The sequence below is a fragment of the Monodelphis domestica genome, chromosome 5 (assembly GCF_027887165.1).
Source record: "Monodelphis domestica isolate mMonDom1 chromosome 5, mMonDom1.pri, whole genome shotgun sequence".
Taxonomy (NCBI): Eukaryota; Metazoa; Chordata; class Mammalia; order Didelphimorphia; family Didelphidae; genus Monodelphis; species Monodelphis domestica.
This window is the reverse complement of record NC_077231.1, coordinates 272,213,521-272,234,141: the sequence shown is the minus strand read 5'-3', so window position 1 is coordinate 272,234,141 and position 20,621 is coordinate 272,213,521. Positions and strand designations below refer to the sequence as shown.

General features: G+C 36.3%; 1 protein-coding gene across 8 annotated transcripts in view; it reads left to right on the top strand.

Moving 5' to 3' along the window:
• The window catches only part of LOC100027288 (ATP-dependent translocase ABCB1), a 226,852-nt gene extending 221,492 nt beyond the window's left edge, over positions 1 to 5,360 (top strand). For all 8 annotated transcript variants that reach the window (XM_007504953.3, XM_007504963.2, XM_007504952.2 and 5 more), the window contains 2 exons: positions 1,602 to 1,748; positions 4,070 to 5,360. In XM_007504953.3, the coding sequence (XP_007505015.2) occupies positions 1,602 to 1,748; positions 4,070 to 4,276 (354 nt within the window). In that variant the 3' untranslated portion in view covers positions 4,277 to 5,360. The remainder of the gene's footprint in view (positions 1 to 1,601; positions 1,749 to 4,069) is intronic.
• The last annotated feature ends 15,261 nt before the right edge of the window (positions 5,361 to 20,621 follow it).

Below are 20,621 nucleotides of genomic sequence, written 5' to 3'. Positions count from 1 at the left end.
TATGTGTTTGAAGGTGTATTTGAACTCCAGTCTTCTGACCTCTGTCTATTGCTCTATCCACTGTACCACCTTCCATAGGGAAGTATTCGATACTTCAAAAATGGTGACAAAAATTGTCTTTGCTTATTATCATTTAGACATGTTACTCCATTTAAAATTTAGGAAACATTATTATTTAGGTTACATTATTAATACCAAGAGGAGAACCTAAAACTCACCATTTAAATAGCTAAAAATTCTGGTTTATCCCTATCTGGATGTGTTTTTAAGTTCTGCTTTTGAATATGTGTTGGTAGTATAATCTTGGACATAACAGCCACTAAACTACTATATTCCTTTAGTTCATATTCTGTATTAGCTATTTTTTCATTTATCCATTTTCCAACTTCAAATAATTTAGATGATGACTCACTAGAAAGTATCATTTGAAATAATTTTGGCAGGGCATGCCTCCTTTCTTCATTTCTCCTCTATAGTTCCCCTCAAACATTCTTGTCTACTTATTCTTTCATATAAATTTTGTTAGGATTTAGCTAATCTATAAAGTTCTCCTTTGGCATATTATTACCATGGCATCAAATTAAACTAATTTGGGTAGTATTGCTATTTTACTACAATGTCTAAAGCCAGCCACAAGTGGGATATTTCTATAATTATTTAATTCATGGTTTCTGTTAAAAATTGTTTTTTATCTATTTTCCAATAATTCTTGTGCATGCTTTGATGTACTCAAATACTCAATATATTTCATGAATAATTTATAAGTGATATTTATCTTTCTTTTCATCTCTCCTGGTTTCTTTTGGTGATATATAGATATGATGATGATTACAGGGAAGCACCATATTTTACAATCTGATATCTTTTAATAGCCTTGATTAACTTCTTTTTTGAATCTCTTTAGATTTTCTAATTAAATGCTTCTGTGCATACCAAAAGTGCTGCTAGGTGATGCTTCGGATGGTGTGCATGGCCTGGAGTCAGGAAGACTCATAGTTCTGAGTTCAAATCTTCAGACAGTAGCTATATAATGCTGCAAGTCACTTTACCCTGTCTGCCTCAGTTTCCACATCTATAAATTGAGTTGGAAAAGGAAATGACAAAACACTCCAGTTTCTTTGCCAAGAAAATCCCAAATTGAGTCATAAAGAGTTAGATATGACTGAACAACAAAATAAACTTTAAAGCACTATATTATGAGACATTATTGAAATTGTCAGTTTTGTTGACATAGACCTGCACACCTTATTATCTCATGGTTTTTCTGATTATTCATTATGGTCAGTACCTTTCTCAATTTTGATTTTAATAATTTCATTTTTTTGTTCTTCATTTTTCTGATTAAATTTATAAATTATCCACTTTATTAATTTCTCCAAAAAGCATTTTGTATATTATATCAATTGTTCTCTGGTATGTTTTATTAGTGTCTGTTATTTATCAGTTTTCCTCTTACTTCCTTTAGGCATATTAATTTGTTCATTTTAACTAATCTTCAAGAAGCAAAGTCTCTTATTGCAAATTCATTGTTGAGATAATAATTTCCATCTTTCCTCGTATCTCCATTTTTTCATACTAACCACATTTATTTTTAAATACAGAAATATGAAACCAGAGTGGGAGACAAAGGGACTCAGCTCTCAGGGGGTCAGAAACAGCGCATTGCCATTGCTCGAGCCCTCATCAGACATCCTCAGATCCTGCTGTTGGATGAAGCCACATCAGCCCTGGATACAGAAAGTGAAAAGGTACGGACTTACTGAACACATGGTCTGAAAGAGCCCACTTGTGTTTATTATGCATACTTAGTATAGTCATAATAGTAGAGGTTAGAATGATAGCATAATGGAAATGGAAGGGAAATGCATTTTTTTATAAGTGACAGGAATTGTGCTAGGCACTTTATTTCTTTGATCCTAACAATAATGCTTTGAGTTTTTAGGTATTCTTTTTTTTAAGTTCTTTTTAATTTTAAAATATTTTTCCATGGTTACATGACTCATTTTCTCTCCCTCGCCTTTTCCCTCCCCCCTCCCACAGCTGACAAGCAATTCCACTGGGTTATACAAATGTTATCACTTGATATCTATTTCCATATTATTCATTTTTGTAATAGAGTCGTCTTTTAAAGCCCACCCCCCCAAATCATATACCCATGTAGACAAGTAATATATCCTATTCTTTTCTTTTGCATTTCTTTTTTTTAATTAAGCTTATTTGTTTAATTAATTTAGAATATTTTTCCATTGTTACATGATTCATATTCTTTCTCTCCCCTCCTCCCTGCCTCCTCCCATAGCCAATGAGCAATTCCACTGGGTTTTACATGTGTCATTGATCAAGACCTATTTCCATATTATTGATATTTACACTAGGGTGATCACTTAGAGTCTACATCCCCAGTCATATCCCCATCGACCCATGTGATCAAGCAGTTGTTTTTCTTCTATGTTTCTATTCCCACAGTTCTTCCTCTGGATGTGGATAGTGTTCTTTTTTCAGTTAGGTATTATTCTTAACCCCAATTACAGTTGAGGAAACAGTCTAGATAAACGGTTAAGTGACTTTCTCATACAGACACAACTAGTAAGTGTATGGATTTAAACTCAGACTTTCCTAACTTCAGGGCAGTTAGGTAGCACAGTAGATAAATAGATAGAGTGCTGGGCCTGAAATTAAGAGGATGCATCATGAGTTCAAATCCCACCTCTGATACTTACTAGCTATCTGACCCTGGGCAAGTCACTTAACCTTGTTTGTGTCAGAGCCCCTTCTGTAAAATGAGATAGAGGAGGAAATGGCAAACCATTATAGTATCTGCCAATAAAGCCCAAAATGGAGTCATACACAGAGTCAGACATTCCTGAAAGACTGAACAAATTTCCTGATTCCTGGTCAACTACATTGCCTAGCTACTTATAAAAGATTGGCTTTAGAATCAAATCAAACAGACTTTCTGCTTATCACACACAGTGGCACTGCAGTGACCCTGGACAAGTTACCTAAAGGCTCAGTCCCTCACCTATCTTTTTAAGACTATATTCCCAGGTCTTCTTTAATTAGAACCATGAATGTCTCTGAAGTGATCACATTTTTCAAATTTGCATGACATATTTCCATCAGGCTCTGACCATATCTTACATAATTACAACTTTGAATCATGTGAATTTGAATATATGTGACCCCTTTGGGGAGATCCATTATTCTCACTAATGAGGACCTAGGTATAAGTTATAAATGAATTGCTCTTCTGGATTGATGAAGGGAATGTTTACACTGTGCCATGAGTTCCCTCCACTGATGATATCCAAGGGATCTTCTTACCACTTAAAATAATCAGTCATTGCAACCAGGAAAATCAGAGGCAGAAAACCATATATTGGTGACCAACTCCTTTTCTCTTTATACAGCACATCTAGTATCATTACTTTAAGAATTGTACACATTTTTCTTTTCCTGTTCTCAGTTGTCAAAGTCCAACACAGGACCTAAAACTGAAAATACAGAGGATGAGACAGTCAGAAAACCTGATTGTTGTCTATTTGAGCCTTAGGGTAGATCAATGTACCCTATCGTGTTATCTACCCAATAATCTACCCAATCTTGTTATTATTGTTTGTTAGTGTTTTGTGAGGAAGGAAAACCAAGTCTACACAAATCTCTTGTGCTGTGTCCATAACTTGCAAATGGCAATGGATTGTTCCAGTCTCTCAGAAACCACCTGGTGGAATTGAAGCGCCCAAACGTTTCCACCAAACAGGCCAACACAAAATGGCAGCCCATGCTGATAGCAGATACCCTAATAAATGTTGAAAATGGTGGAATGTGTTCAGTAAGAGTGAGAAACAAGTATTAGCATGAATAATAGTTATAAAATTATCTCTTTGCCTGCTAAATTTAAGAACAAAGCTAAGGTTTTGCAAAGACTCCATTACAGCTCATTGACCCAAACTTGAGTAAAACACATTTTGTCAGGGAAATGAAGTAGAGAAGATATTGAGGAGAGGGAACTAAGAAGTTAGAGTGGATTTTTCTCTTACAAATAATCATGTATGTAATCACCACATAGGTTGTCCAAGAAGCCCTGGACAAGGCCAGAGAAGGTCGCACGTGTATTGTGATCGCCCATCGGCTGTCCACCATCCAGAATGCTGACCTTATTGTTGTATTCCAGAATGGCAAGGTCAAGGAACAAGGCACACACCAACAGCTACTGGCTCAGAAAGGCATCTATTTTTCACTGGTCAATGTTCAGAGTGGGGCAAAGCGCATGTGAACTATTTTTACTCACTGTACATTTCATAAGTTAAAAGTTTCCTGTATTTGTGTTTTAAAATGGAATCATAGCCATAAGACCTTGCTTTGAGTATGAGAAAGCAAGTCCTCTTGGTTGTCTCATCTTTTTTTTAATCAACTCCTCCTACAACTGGATCTCTGCCCATAGAATTTAGTGTCTCCAGAAGAGAAGGAACAGTATGTTAGGAAGATTTATCAATATCCCATGGTTATGATATTTATGGAGGTATTGAGGCTAGATTTTTTTTAAAAAATGGCTAAACAATTGCATTTTTATTTTTAGTCTCTCTCAGAATGTAGCGGACATTCATTGTTTTAAAAGAAGAAAAAGAAAAATGCTGTGACCAAGAGGGGGGAAAAACAACTCCTGAAGCTACTTAGTAAAATGTAAGAGCTGGTAATAAAAACTGAACATTTCTAGGACTAGTATAATATTGTCCAAACATACACTGGATACACCACTTCAGTCAAAATACTATAGATTTCTATTGTGAGGTGGTTGGCTTAAAATAATGGAGTTCTACTCTGCCTTTTTCTCATACTGAGCCCCACAGAGTTATACAATCTTGTTCACTTTTATACTCAACCCTGTTGCTTGTTATTTTTCAACTTCTATTATTGTGGCCAAATAAGTGACAATGGAAAATCAAAGCAGGATTCATTCATTTGTTTGGGACCAGGACAGAAATGGTGAATCATAAGACTGAATCTTCTTTTGGTGTATTTTTAATATTTTGAGTTGTTGCTGCAAAGTGTTATTAAAGAATACTATTATTTTTGCACTTTGAAAAATACAAATCCGCATTACTTATTTTCATTTTAATACTGACTTACCTTCCATAGAATTAAATCTCTACAATGCTAACCAAAACCCACAATGTAAAAGAGTCCAATCCTGTGAGTTTATATGTGTTAAATTATAAGATACTTTCTCCAATTGTGGGATGAAAAAAATATAACTAGTCTCAGTAGGACCTTAAGTGGTGTTCCCTCCAGCATAATGTGATCCCCAAGTTTTACTGAGAATAACCCTGATCCAAATTAAAACTCATTTCTCTTATTCAGTCAAGTCTCAAGTTTATTAATTATGCTATATACCAGAGAGTACAAGTAATATTTTTTAATCTATCAATAGCTAAAGACTTCTTTATATAAGAATAATTTTAAGGGAAAATACAGTTGAAGGTAATAGTTTATTGGATTTCATGGAAACATGATTGTTTGTGTGACATCACATAGGGTCCTAGGTGAAATATTTTAAGAGATGCCCATGGATCATCATGAATGTTATCTGTATCCTCACTACTGCTGTCAGCCATTCCAGCAAGAATAAGACCGAGATATATAGACATAGATGACAGATCAGTTTTGGGAAAGTTTGGAAAGTAGAGAGGAGGAAGACACCAAGCTTCCTTCACATCCTGGCCCTCCCGCTCACAGGTGATAGCTTGTGGGTTTGGGGAAGTGCTCTTTCTTCTCTTACTATCAGTCTGTAAGAGGGTTGATGCCTCAAGGGTCAGAAAGAGAAAGAAAGAGATATCTAGTTTCATTATCTTTATTTCCTGGGCAATCGTCCTAAATAAGAAGTCATAAAACTGTATCTCACTTAATCCGTGGGTTAATGTTCCACAAATGACTTGACTACTCAGTCTGTTTGGTATATATTGAGTATCTATTATGTTTATACAAGCTTCTCAGCAGTCTTTATGATAGCTATAAGGAAAGTATGAGAGCTAGCTCCTTGCCCAAAACATAATTTAGTTGGAGAGGCAATATACATAAAGCAGCCCTGAACAATAGGAGTTATTAAATAGATACTACTATTAAGTCTGAAATATATAGCATATAAAGTATTATAGGATAATCCCTGGATTTATAGTCTGAAAACCTGAGTTCAAATCACAGCTCTACTATTTACCAGCTATGTGGCTTCTGATTCTCAGGGTTCTCAGTAAAATAAAATACTTCTTAATCCTTTTCTGTCCTGGACCACTTTGGCAGTCTGGTGAAACTGCTTCTCAGGATAATTTTAAATTCATAAAATAATATAAGCAGGATTATAGAAAGAATAATTCATATTGAAGTACAGTTATCAAAATATGTCTAAAACATGTTTGACTTCAGGTTAAGAAAGCTCTTAAATTATTCTCCATTTGTCAGTACTTCTGTGACTAGCAAGCTGGCTACACAAAAGAGAATTACACACAATGAGAAGGATTTTTAAAGACTTTTTAAAAAGACTTTAAAACTGACTCAGTTCTTATCAGAAATTATCTAGTCCAGCTCCTTCATTTCACATATAAGAAAAGTGAGATTAATTAACTTGTATACATTTGCATTAAGTATGTGAAATACGATTGAAATTCATATCCACAGACTCCAAATCAGGAATTCTAAATCCATTATACCTAGCTACATGCACTGTGACAGAGGCTGGCACTAAAGAAAAAGTGCCAGACTGAAGAGTGTATGAAACTGATCACCTCGACGGGGGAGGGGCCCCAAGGGATAGGAATCCAGAGGAGGAGGAGATTCTGGCTGGGAGAGGAGCTGAGGGCTCTGGGTCTTGAGAAGCCAAAGGCAGAAAGTGGGAAAAGACTTTCTCCTGAGGGTAACCACGTTTCCTACTGGTGACTGGAAATCCTTCCCCCCAACACTTCCCAATTGAAGGGACTTTCTGAAGAGAAACCTGAGCAGACTTTACCTCAGCTCCTGTTGCCCAGGGGTGAACAACCTGACTTTCTCTCAGGGGGCTCAGGCTACCAAGGCCCAAGTTCCCCCAAAACTCAAGGAGGGAGGAAAGGGGTTTTAGATAGAGACAGGGACCCCCTTTCTAGTTGTCAATTACCTCTGGCAAATCATACTCCAAGTCTATGTTGTGTTTGTGGCAGTGACTAACATCTTAAAGATTATCAAAGCTGATCTTCCCAAAGAAAACTGTACATGTTCTACTCATAGATAATGGATTACAGGCATTGCTTGGGCAGATCCCTATTATAACTGATATATTCCAGGATTACAAGCAGAGAAAACAAGGCCTGAGGAAAGGAACCATCATGGAGACTGGGGATGTAATGGAACAGACTAATAAGGATGATGTAGTTACTAATACTAATACTGGGACATTATTAAGGGCAATAGGGGAAAATGACCTTGCCGATAACATACAGTCACAAAACTACAAGGCATCAACTAATGCATCTGCTAACAATCTTGCAAATGCATCAAAGGCTCAAAAGATTATGCCTTTGCATGATGTAGCTAAGGTCACTGATAACTCTGGCATCTTACATGCAAAGGTTCATAAGCCATTCACCATCCATGACTTAGAGTCTTTACGTTAACACATGCCTAAATTTTTATTAGAGCCTCATCTTACAATTAAAGAAATAAAAAGAGCATTTTACCTCTATGAACCAGATTTTTGAGGATGTAGAAATTCTTTTATCTGATTTTTTTACACCCCAGGAACATAAACATCTTTATTGATCAAACTAAAAAAGATTCCTCACTCAGGAGCTGGCCAGAAGTTTTTGAGTATCTGGATTTTTTTAGTCCAAGATCAATGACATATCTAAGAAAATGCCATGAGGATCTATTGCAGGGAATGAAGCAATTGTCAGAAAGACCTAATGCATGGGGAAATTTTGACAGATTATCCCAAGAAAAAATGAATACCCAAGCTTATTTATCAATCACCTTGTTGAAAAAACTGAGGGACTATCAGGCTTTAACTCGGATTCAAAAGAATCAGAGGCACACTTGAGGAGATAATTTCTCAAGGGCTGTGATAAGCACTTGAGGGATTTCTTCAGGAAGTATTGCCCTAAGTTTGACACAATCTCATTTAATGAATTTAGGGAAATTGCCACCTATTTCCATGATATAGTACTAAGTAGATCAGGAAAGAGAAAAGAATGCTCTAAAGAAAAAGCTCCAAGGGACATCTGAAATATTAAGGCAGAAATAATTATAGGAGATTAAGAACCTGGCTACCATTAAAACACTTAATAGACAAACCACACAGTATAGACAGGCACCCCAAATTCAACAGAGGTTGCAAAGAGATAGTAGGGCTTGTTTTTTAAATTCTCATCAAGGACACATAGTAAGAAACTGCCCAATGAAATATTGCTATGAACAGGGCCCAAAAAAAGAGAGATGGGAAAGGTCAAAATGCATATTATCAGGGAAAAGTATATAATGACAAAAACTATGGGGGACAGGACTCTAATAGCAAGCAGAGTTGCTCTCACTGCAGACTTAGAGAACAGGAGACCCCAGACCTGAAATCCATGGAAGCAGCAATAGCTTCTGAGGCAAAACCCCATTATTCAGAAGTGGTAGTGAGGAATAATCATTATACTGCATGATGCCAAGATCTAGCATTATCTAGTAAAAAAGAGACTAATTTTGGAGGTACCTCAGGGAGGAAACAGGGCATAAGCATAAAATGCAAAAAGGGAGTGTGACAAGGAAATCACTTTAAAAGACTGATATATATTAATTTAAGGTCGCCAGGAATTCAGCTATGTAATTCCTAAATGAAAACTCAAGTCAGCAGTCAACCTTTTATGGAGTTTAATTACAAACAGGAGGAAGAAAGGTATTAGAGATAGAGAGAGAGAGAGGGAGAGAGAAAGGGGAGAGAAGGGAATAGGGCTTAAATACCCCTTCTGTTTAGGCTGGGCCAAAAGGCCCAAGCCCTTAGATAGCTGAGGCAAAGAAAAGAGATCAGTCCCTATCACTCACATGACCAAAATGGAGAAACAGTCTCAGCAATCTCACCTCCAGCTTCCTTCAGAGCAAGCTTCTCAGACCACAACCTCTCCAACCAACCACCTTAGTCCTCAGACCCTGCTATCTTTAAGGAAACCATCCAAGTTCCCTCCCCTCAGTTCTCACATCTACCAATATTGTCCATGTCTTCCCTGTGCCAATGGTGGCTCTACCTTAACCCAGGACCGCCCAGAGGTCTGTGGCTTTGCACATGTATGTTGAAGGTTATATTCTCAAATAATTAAATCTTGAACCTTTGCTGCAGCCCTTCCTAAATCCTGTTACCCTGAGTAGGGTGGAGATTGGAATAATTAAATTTTGATCTATGCTACAGCCCTTTCCATTGTCAGCAAAAGGTTTCTGTCCTAAAGTAATCTTAAGAAGGGAGGAGGAGGAACCTCCCTTGTCAATGGGATTTATATTCCAATAGAGTTCCCACTATCAGTATGAAATTTTCCAAGTATGAAATTTCCCAATGGTGAAATTTCCAACATTTATAAGTCTAAGAAATTTTAAGGTTTACAGGAGATGGTAGAAAGGAAAAAGAAAAATTTTAAATTTTAGTGGTGGAGAAACAGATAGTTGGGCAAGATGCCATGGGAAGCAACTTAAGTACAAAACAAAAGTCTAGAATTAAGATGGAAAATGAAATTGCACAGATAATAACAGACATGAAACATGATATTTATGGTTCACAATACATGGGCACACAAAACTGCATAGAGAAAAGCAAGGAACAGATTAAAACCTTTTTGGAAAATTTCTTAGCTTGCAGAATGGGTCTAGGAAGTGGAAAATCAAACAGGATAGCAAATCTTTAAAACAGCAACTTAAGTATCTGACACTATTCTGATAAGATCGCCAAACAAAACATTGTTTCAAGAGACATTGAAGCTGATACATTTATATATCTAAGAGGGGGAAGAAAGAAAAATGAGGGGAGAACTAACTTAAATCCAAAAACCAAAGACTTTTACCCAAGAAATCCTATAACACTCAAAGACACCATTCCTGGGGATGGATTTAGCACAGATCAATACCAAACTTCCAATGACTGTCTATTCCCTGAACCAGAGACTGCAAAACAATGTAAGGGAGTGGGAACAGAAGAGTCTTTGATAGTGAAAAATCACTCAAGCAGTTCTCAAACTGAAATTAACAGAAACACAAACCTTTCCTCTGAGCAAGTTACTTCACAGGCAGCAGTGGTCCAGTGATACAGAGCTAGTTGATAATAGCGCATTGAATGGGGATGGAATAACTGAAAAGGGTTTGGTAGATTACACAGAACATCTACAAAGCCTGAAACATCTACTAGTTATACATGTGCATTACAAACCATGGGGCAAGAAAAAGGTTCTGATGATAATAGGAAACCTATGCATGCAAACGCCATAATAGTTAATTTACAAGAGACTCCAAAACCATATTGTGGGACAGAAGTGGGAGAACAAAATTACAAAGATCTCACGGATACAGGGCAAGGTGGATCTGTATTGAAGTCATTCCCAGAAGATAACACCATAAAGGGAAGGGTTTCTATGTCAACAGATTCACAAGAGGGAGTAGATAAACAAGAACCTGATCCAAAAGATATGGTAGAACCTGTGCACTCCAGTAACATAACAGCATATCCTCAGGAAGCAGTAAATCCACAAGAATCAAATTTGTCACCACATAGCACAGAATTAAAGCATATTACTGGGCAACAGCTAGAAAAAAATTGGGAAATATAGAAATCACTGAAATAGGGTCAGACCAAGAAACACAACCTGATTTAACAACACCTGATACAGAATTACATGTCACTGAATGAAAGCTAGTGAAAGACATGGAGAGTACAGAAATCAGTGACCAAGAGTCAGAATCAGACCCAGATGACACAGTACCAAATAGTATAATAATAGTTGACCAAAACAATGATATCGAACAAGAACCCTATGAGTACATCAAGCTCTATCATAAAGTTCACAAAGATTTAGATGAGTGGGACACAAATTGGCATAGTGAATTCCTGAATTCAGAACAAACAATATTTTCTGATTCTGATTTTGAAGAATCAACTGAAAACACAGGGAACTCCTTATCAGTAGAAGAAATACTGTATATTGCAGGAGTCAGTAGTTATGAAGAATTTTGTAAGAAATATGACTTAGGGGGACAGTGACACTGAATTGGATGTAATGTGATAGAGAACAAACTTAAAAACAGATAGACAATGAAATGATATTATCACATCTACTTTCTCCTTGATACCTTGAGTATCCCATAACACGACAGATACCATCTAATGAGAAGACCTGGTACCAGGACTGGTTTGAGTTCTATAGGATAGCAAACAACAAGAAACATTATAAAACCCCAGACTAAAACACCTAAACCATAATGACAATCCCTGGCAGAAAGAAAAAACTGAGACAAGTCCATGAACCCCAGTAAATGTAGATGAGAAACATCCAAGATGCTATTGGAGCATCTTACCCAAACAAAAATTATTGCATGAAACTGAAACATAATAGTGCCCAACACAGATAGTATAAATTTGGATTAGTTAGATCAGGGAGAATTAGTATAGCCTGTGAAACACAGGAGAAGTGGTTCCTTGCAGAACCTTGGAATTTATTTGGGTGGATTTAGAATCCCTTAGAATTAGTAAACCTATAAACAAAATCTCCATATCAAGCCTAGACTAAAATATTATTAACCTCTACAATCAACCACATAGGAATAGAATAATTGCCTTACACACATTAAGAAAGATACTTACATTCATTATAAAAAAAATCTCACTTGCACACATGAAGATGGCACAAACATCCTGTATAAAGTTTCAGTCATATGCATCAATATATTCACTCTTACATGCATGCACAAATTAATCTTGTACACACGCATGATCCTGTAGTTCTGGATACCTGAGATTGTCTTTCAAGGTGAGACAACAGGCAAGTATGTAACCTGTAAAGGAGAAGGTATGAGACTGGTGACAAGCTTCAAGGTTCTTTTAAATCCATGGTGCCATCTGTATAAAAGGGAGGTTAAGTTGTATTTGAGGGGTTTGGCATTTCAGTATTGAGAGGGGGAAAGAGAGGAGACACCCCTTCTCAAAGCAGGGTTCAGGGGAGACAGCTGATGTTTAGAGTTGGCTCAGAGAGAGGAGGGGGGTTTGAAGATTTTCCCCCTTCTGTCTTCCCTCCTTAGCTAAAGCTCTCCCCAATTCACTCTTGTCCCTCTTGTCCTCCCTCCACTACTCGAGACCAAAGGGTCTCCCCTTGATCTGTCCACTCACACTCAGCTTGGGGAACAGATGACTTTTAATGTCAACTCAATCAGGTAATACAAAAGGAATAATGGGCAGGGAAGAAATGGGAAAAGGAAAGTGGGGAAAGGAGTACCTGCTTCTATCTAAACCCTTTCCCTTCCCTCCTCAAGTTTGGAGGAAACTCAGTCCTTGGCAGTCTGAGCTCCCTGAGAGAAAGTCAGGTTGACTGACCCCTGGACAACAGAAGCTGAGGTAAAGTCTGCTCAGGTTTCTCTTCAGAAAGTCCCTTCAAATGGGAAGTGTCGGAGGGAAAGATTTCCAGTCACCAGCAGGAAAAGTGGGTAACCCTCAGGAGAAAGTCTTTTCCCCACCTTCTGTCTTTGGCTTCTCAAGACTGAGAGCAACCAACTCCTCTACCAGCTAGAGTCTTCTCCTCCTCCAGATAGAGGACTAAACTTCATCATCTCCATAACACCATGAAAATCCTCTCTGATCAAGATTAAAATATCATTACAAAATGAATACAAGAGTAAAAGAACCAACAAGGAGAGAAAGTGAAACAACTTTCAAGAAAAGAAAAACCCAAAACATGGGCAGAAATCATCTGGAGAATTGGGGTGAGAAGAAAGCAGAATCAGCAAAAGGCTGCAGCAAGAAGGGAAGATCGAGCCACCCCCCTGCCACATTTGCTGTCTCAAGTTCAGAATCTAAGCTCAGGTCAACATTCAGACCCTCAGATCCTGCCTAGGCAAATAGTGGTACAAACTAACACACACCCCTTGAAATTTCAAACCTGTAGAGAAGTCTGGAGTCCCAGCCAAGGGCAATCTGGGCTGAAGGGGGTCTATATGTGTGAGCCCACAGCAAAGCCAGAAATCCCATTCTGGGTTTTGAATGAGGGCATAATCCATAGTTTGGGGTGAGAACAACATTCTCAAGAGGAACCTCCCCAGGATTTTTTTGTCCAAAACTAAGGATGGAGAGCCAAGACAAGGCAATCAAGGGTATACTGGATTGAATCAAGAACACCTCGAGACCAAAAACTTGAGCCTAAGCCTGGGGCTAGAATTTTATCAGCCCCTGACCTGATCAAGGTCAGAGTAAGACGAAAAGCTTACACCTAAGCCTGTGGCAAGTCCTTGAGCCATCAGCATCTCAAGGATCAATTGAATAAGTAGAGGGAGGGGGCTGCCAGAGTTATCAGCCCTCAGACCCAAAAAATAAGCTGAGAATAACATCAAGCAAGTACTGTAATTTAAGAGGGTGCCCTAACTTCCCAGAAAAAAGAGCATATCTATAATTACATAGGGAAAATGAGCAAACAACAAAAAACATGCCTAATACTAAAGAACTTTTATGGGTACCAAGAGCAAGGTACAAACACAGAAGGGTACAGTGAAAGCAAAGCAAACACATACAAAATCCAAAAGAAAAATATGGATTGGCCATAGATTCTGGAAGAGCTCAAAAAAGACTTCAAAAAGCAAATAAGAGAGGCAGAGGAAAAGTGGAGACGAGAAATGAAAGTGATGCAAAAAGAAAGGAAAGTGATACAAGGAGAAATGAAAGTGATGCAAGAAGAAATGGGCCTATAAAATGGAAGTGGTTAGCAGAGTAGATTAAGAGATGAGGAAGGAAATTACATTTTGCTAAAAGGTACTATAAACAATTAAGTAATAGCATTTATGCAACAAATGATATAGCTTCTAGATTTCTAAAGAAGAGAAAATTAAGGTAATTATTAAGAAATATTTTGCTCAATTATATGGTAATAAATATGACAATCTAGGTGAAATAAGTGAATATTTACAAAAATATAAACTGCCCAGATTAAAAAAAAGGATATAAAATACTTAAATAATCCCATCACAGAAAAAGAAATGGAGCAAGCCATCAAAGAACTTCCTAAGAAAAAATCCCCAGTGCCAGATGGATCCACAAGTGAATTCTAACAAACATTTAAAGAACAACTAATTCCAATACAATACAAATTAACTTACAAAATAAGAAAAGGAGTTTTACCAAATTCCTTTTATGACACAAAGATGGTACTGATCCCAAAGCCAGGCAGACCAAAAACAGAGAAATAAAACTATAGACCAATCTCCCTAATGAACATAGATGCTCTTAAATAGAATACTAGCAAAAAGACTCCAGCAAGTTATCAAAAGGAGTATTCATTATGACCAGGTGGGATTTATACCATGAATGCAAGGATGGTTCAATATTAGGGAGACCATCTACATAATTGGTCATATCAATAATCAAACCAACATAAATCACATGATTATCTTAAAGTAGCAATGCAATTGATCCAGGACAACACTGAGGGACTTACTTATAAAAAAGAATATTATCCACATCCAGAAAAGAATTATGGGTATTAAAATGCAGAAGGAAAAGATATGATTGATCATGTGGTTCAATGGGGATATGATTGGGGTTTTGGTGTGAAAATATCACTTTATTGTAAATATAAATAATATATAAATAGTTTTTGAACAATGATACATGTATAACCCAGTATAATTTCTTGTTGGTTCCAGGATGGGGAAGGGGAAAGGGTGGGAAAATCATAAATAATGTAACCATTGAAAAATATTATAAATAAATAAATTATAAAAAAAGAAAAAGAAATCATATATGTTATCTCATACCCTTGTGGGAGATATATGACTAATAAAAGGGGTATGACTCGAATTCAGATACCTCTAACAGGCAATATTATATGAAAAATATGCACATTATGTGAACTATCTGAACAGGAGGTTCCAAATTTTGGCAAGTCATATCCTCTCAGCACCACAAATAACTATCATTGGTTAAAAACTGTAGAGAAGGTACCAATTTGCATTGGCAGAGGAGGTAAGTGCATGGATAAAATCATAGGTTAAAAGGTCACTATAGAATTGCAAAACAAAGAACCATGAGAGATGCCAGAATTTAGCACCAAAAGGTTCAGTTACTGCCTTTGCTACTCATTAACTATGAAACCTTGAGTTCTAAAACATTTAACTTATCTAGGTCTCACTTTCCTCATCTCTAAAATAAGAGAGTTGTATTAGATCACGGTTTTTTAAACTTTTTTGTGTCATGGAACACTTTGGCAAGCTAGTGAAGCCCAAGGACCCCTTTCTGTCTATTTATATCTCTATACTTTCTCAGCAGTGGATGGAGTTGGACCTGGAATCAGGAAAATTTTCAGCTTCAGGCACTAGCTGGGTGATCCTTGAGCAAGTCATTCAACCTCTGGCTGCCTTGATTTCTTCATCTGTAAAATTGGGATGTAATAATAATAATAATAGTACCTACCTCCCAGGGTTGTTGGGAAAATAAAATGAGTTAATATTTATTAAACACTTTGCAAATGCTTAGAGTGTCCTACAAATGTTAGCTATTGTTATTTTCAGAATAATGTTTTTAAAGGCATAAAATAGGTAAGATTACAAAGGATATCAATTATATTGGAAGATGTCTTTTTTCCCATCCAAGTTCATGAACTCTCTTCACAGCTGCTGTGTGTGGCATCCATAGATTATGGGTATCTACTGAAGAACTCCTAAAATGAATGCCAAGTTTCCTTCCAACTATCAATTGCATGTTCTTATGATCAAGTTATTCTGGCAGAGGTTTAAAGGATACATCGGAGGGAAGCAGCAGTAGGAAAACACATAAAGGAGATTGTCATAGTCCCAGGTTGGCGATGATAGAAACCCACACAAGGGATGTAAGCAGTGGAAATACAAGTGAAGTTACAAGGTTATATACTCAAGGAGACAACATTCTTTGAGGGAAAAGAGATGAGTCAAAAATAGGTTTCAATTTTTCCCATGAGAGCTTGGATGAATGAGGGTGCTAGGGACTAATATGTATCCTGAGAGACCAGCCAAGCATTAAAATCCCCATTCTATAAATTAAAACAACAAACTGAGGCATCTAATAACAGTATGCCATAGCAGATAGTGATAATATGAAGTCAGAGGACTAACCGGCTTTTCCATTTCCCTTCAATTTAGCCTCATCCTAATTCCATCCTTTCCCTTCACCATCTACAAGGCTTGCAGAGACACCTATGTCTCCTGGACTATTCGATTTAATTTTACTTAGTACTCTCTTTACAGAAACAACCCTCAATGCTTCCAAATTTTAGTAACTACTTTTGTATGAGCATCAATAACACTAAAATTTTAGCATCTGGTAACCAGAATCTAACTAGCCAGTGAACCTAGTAAGTATATATTAAAGGTCACAAAGCTATGTTCTTGAAAATTAATTATGAATTTTGCATTTTTTTACTTTTAACAAATATATTCAGAACCCACTGAATGTCTTGTTTTATATAAATTTGAATCGGGATAGAATATTCTATTTCTACATTTTAAAATGTATAGTGTCACAAGAATTTTTGGGGTGATATACATAGATTTTTAGCAAGAAATGCTTAGTTTTTAAATGCCCTGCTAATCATTATGACTTCATACTCTCATTAGCTATGTATAGGCCAGAATGTATCTGATTAAAATTAATGCATTAGACTAAATTATTTAAAATTATGGTCACCAGGAATTATTACTCTATTCCAAATTATTTTTATGGTAATTTATTTACAAAAGGAGAAAGAATGAAAGTAAGAAAATCAGAGAGAGTAACAAGTCAGGGAAAGGAGTCAACCTTTTTCACTCACCCACGTGGTAGTTCAAAGGGAGAGATTGACGTACATTCTCACCAAGTCCAGGTCTCAGGTCCATGAAGCAGATTCTTCAGCAGCCTCCAACTCCAAATCAGAACTCCAAAAAACAAAGAACTGAACTCTCACAGAAAGTTGGAACTCCTTTTAAATATACTTCTTTGCATCACTTCCTATGCCTTCCTCTACTTTAAGTGGACCAATAATAGTCTATAAATTTTCTTAGGACTGCCTGGGGGGCAGCCAGTCGTTTGTGATTTATCACCCACTTTCAGCACACATGGGCTATAGACCTCCCCAACTCAAGTGTAAGTGGGGTGTATACCCTTCTGGTGATTTAATCTAAAAATGGACAGGGGAGAGTTAATCCCATCTTCATAGCTAATATTAGGAGACACAAGACACATTTGGAAAGAAGTTCACTGTTAAAAAAAATAGCAGATGTCATCCTATGTATCCCAGTTGTATTTATTTTGCTCTGCTTTTGTTCCTGCAAATCTTGCCAGCTTTTTCTGAAATCATCTTGCTTATAATTTCTTATAGGAAAATAGTATTCCATCACCAACATGTACCACAATTTGTTCAGCCATTCCCCAATTGATGGACATCCCTTCAATTTCCAATTCTTTGCCACTATAAATAGAGCTGCTCTAAATATTTTTGAACAAGTAGGTCTTTTCCTATTTTTAATTATCTATCTGAGATACAGACCCAGCAGTGGCATTACCAGGTCAAAGGGTATGCCCAGTTTTATACCCCTTTGGGCATAGTTCCAAATTGCCCTCCAGAATGGGTAGGATCAGTTCACAATTCCACTAACAATGCATTAGTGTTCCAATTTTGCCACATCCCCTCCAACATTTCCTACTTTCCTTTACTACAATATTGGCCAATTTAATGGGTGTGAGGCATTACTTCAGCATTGTTTTAATTTGCATTTCTCTAATCAAGATTGTTTTGAAACATTTTTATATGATTATAGATGGGCTTGATTTCTTCATCTGAAAATTGCTTGTTCATAATCTTTGGTCATTTGTCAATTGGAAAATGACTTGTATTGTTACAAATTTGACTTAGTTCTCTATAAATTTGAGAAATTAGACTTTTATCAGAGATATCTTTTATTAAAATATTTTCTCAGTTTCTTGTTTTCTTTCTTATCTTGGTTACATTATGGGGGGTTTTGTACAAAAGCTTTTGAATTTAATATAATTAAAATTATTCATCTTACATCTTATAATGTTCTCTATCTCTTATTTGGTCATAAATTCTTCCCTCTCCAAACATCTGCCAGGTAGACTACTCTGTATTCCCTTAATTTAGTAATGGTATCACTCTTTATATCTACATCCTATTTTTCAATGATAATTTTGGCTGCTCTTTTGTCAAATCCAATTAGATCATCCTTGTTTTTATCTCATCATGTAATTTATAAAGAACTACTGGGAAAAGAAGCATTATTTTTATTGCCCATTTTTTATTGGCAAATGCTCAAATGAGTAAAATCATCTTCATTCAGTAGTTTTATTACAGAGATATTTTTAAGACACCTGTCCATGTTGTTAATGTTAGTTTAGGTATCTACTTAACCAGGCACACATAAACTACAATATGCCACAATATACTGAAAACAAATGAATGAGTAAGGGTCTCACTGTAAACCCTTTGAAATAATGGAACTCCAATCCTTACTTCAGGACACCTTAAATATGGCTTGAAATATGTGACTATTTTACATACAAACCTAGTGTTGATTCCAGTAGTAATCTGGCTTAATTTCTTAGTTTGAGATAAAAAAAAATGTAAATAGAAGTTCTAATATTCCCTTTCCATACCCCCAGTGGACAATGGTCCACTGTATAATCCACTTTGGAGACTACTGCTCTAGAACAACATTCCTAAACTAGTGAAACTTTAAAGATAGTGAGAAATGTACCTTGATGCTGTACCTGGAAAAGTCTTCAAATGGGATACTGTATTGATATTAAATATTTGAAGGGCTGCCACATGAAATCTAGATTAGACTTGTTTTACTTGACCTTACAGGTTAGTTTAGTATAGAATCAGTGGGTGTAAGTCCAAAACAATCATTGTCATGCAGATTTTCCTAGCAATGGTAGCTCTCCACTTATGGTATTCATTAAAGGTATTCAAGTGAAGATTAGAGGAGAATATTGGAAATGTTGTAGAGGAGCACCTACAGGACTTAAAAATAGCCACAAGATATCTAACAACTGTGAGTTTCTTTGAATTCTGAATTTTGGCATAACTTCCATATTCCAAATGCCATGAATAAGAAGGCATAATGTGGTATAGTGGATAGAGTAGGCTTTGTCACTGGGAAGACATGCATTCAAGTCCCACTTCTGACAAGTATTGACAATATCGCCCTGGGGAAATTATTGAATTGCTCAGTATTCTAAGCAACTCACTAAGACAATGTTTCTTAAGCTCTTTGAATCATAAATCCCTTTGGCATTGTGGTGAAGCCCATAGAGCACTTCACAAGATAATGTTTTTAAATGTACAAGATAAAATATATAGGATTCTAAAGGAATTATAATGCAATATTATAATAAAAAGCAGTTCTGTATGGTGATAGTTACACTAAAAAAATAAAAAAAATTGTTAATTCCTAGGCTAAAAAACTGAGAAATAAAACTATAGACAATTTACTTAGTGAATATTGATGCAAATTTTTTAAATAAAATATTAGCTACCCCAAATTATTACATAGAACTAGAAAAAGTAACAACAAAGTTCCTCTGAAAGAACAAAAGATCAAGAATATCAAGAGAATTAATGGGGGAAAATGAAGTAAGGATGCCCAACTATGCCAGATATCAAACTATACTATGAAGAAATAATCATCAAAATAATCTGGTAATAGTTAAGAAACAGAGTGATGGATTAATGGAATAAAATAGGTAATTAACACATAGCAGTTAATGTCCATAGCAACTTAGTATTGGATAAACCCAAAGATATGAGCTTTTGGGAAAAGAACTCAGAATTTGAGAAAAACTGCTGGAAAAACTGGAAAAGCATATGGCAGAAACTAGGTATAGTCCAATACCTTACATCTTGTGGATGTGAGGATGTGATAAGGTAAAAATGGGCATATGATTTAGATATAAAGAGTGATACCATGTAAAGATTAAAATCTAGGGGAGGATGGGGAAACTGAGGCAGGTAGAAATTAGTTTCTCTCTGCAAGGAGTATTATATTTTTTAGAGGTTTATTAAAGTTAAGGATTAAAGAAAATACAGGATAAGAAAAACATGCCTAGGCCACAGAGGCCTAGACAAGACCTCACCTACATTATGGAAAGAGTCATGTCTACCCCAAAATGGAAGTCCAAGAGAGTGCAAAAGCCTTTGCAATCAGCTTAAATACCTTCTCGATCTCGGCCCAGGTGAGATTACAAAGCATTCTGGGGAAGTGGAACAAAGAATTGTGGGGATTGAAGTCCAGAGTTCGAGTCTATTTTTTATATTCCCCCTTTTGATCGTTATTGGGGAGACAAGTTTCCCCAAAAAGGATCATGAAAACATAATCAATTTAAACATTACAGTAATTTGAGGATAAGAGAAAAA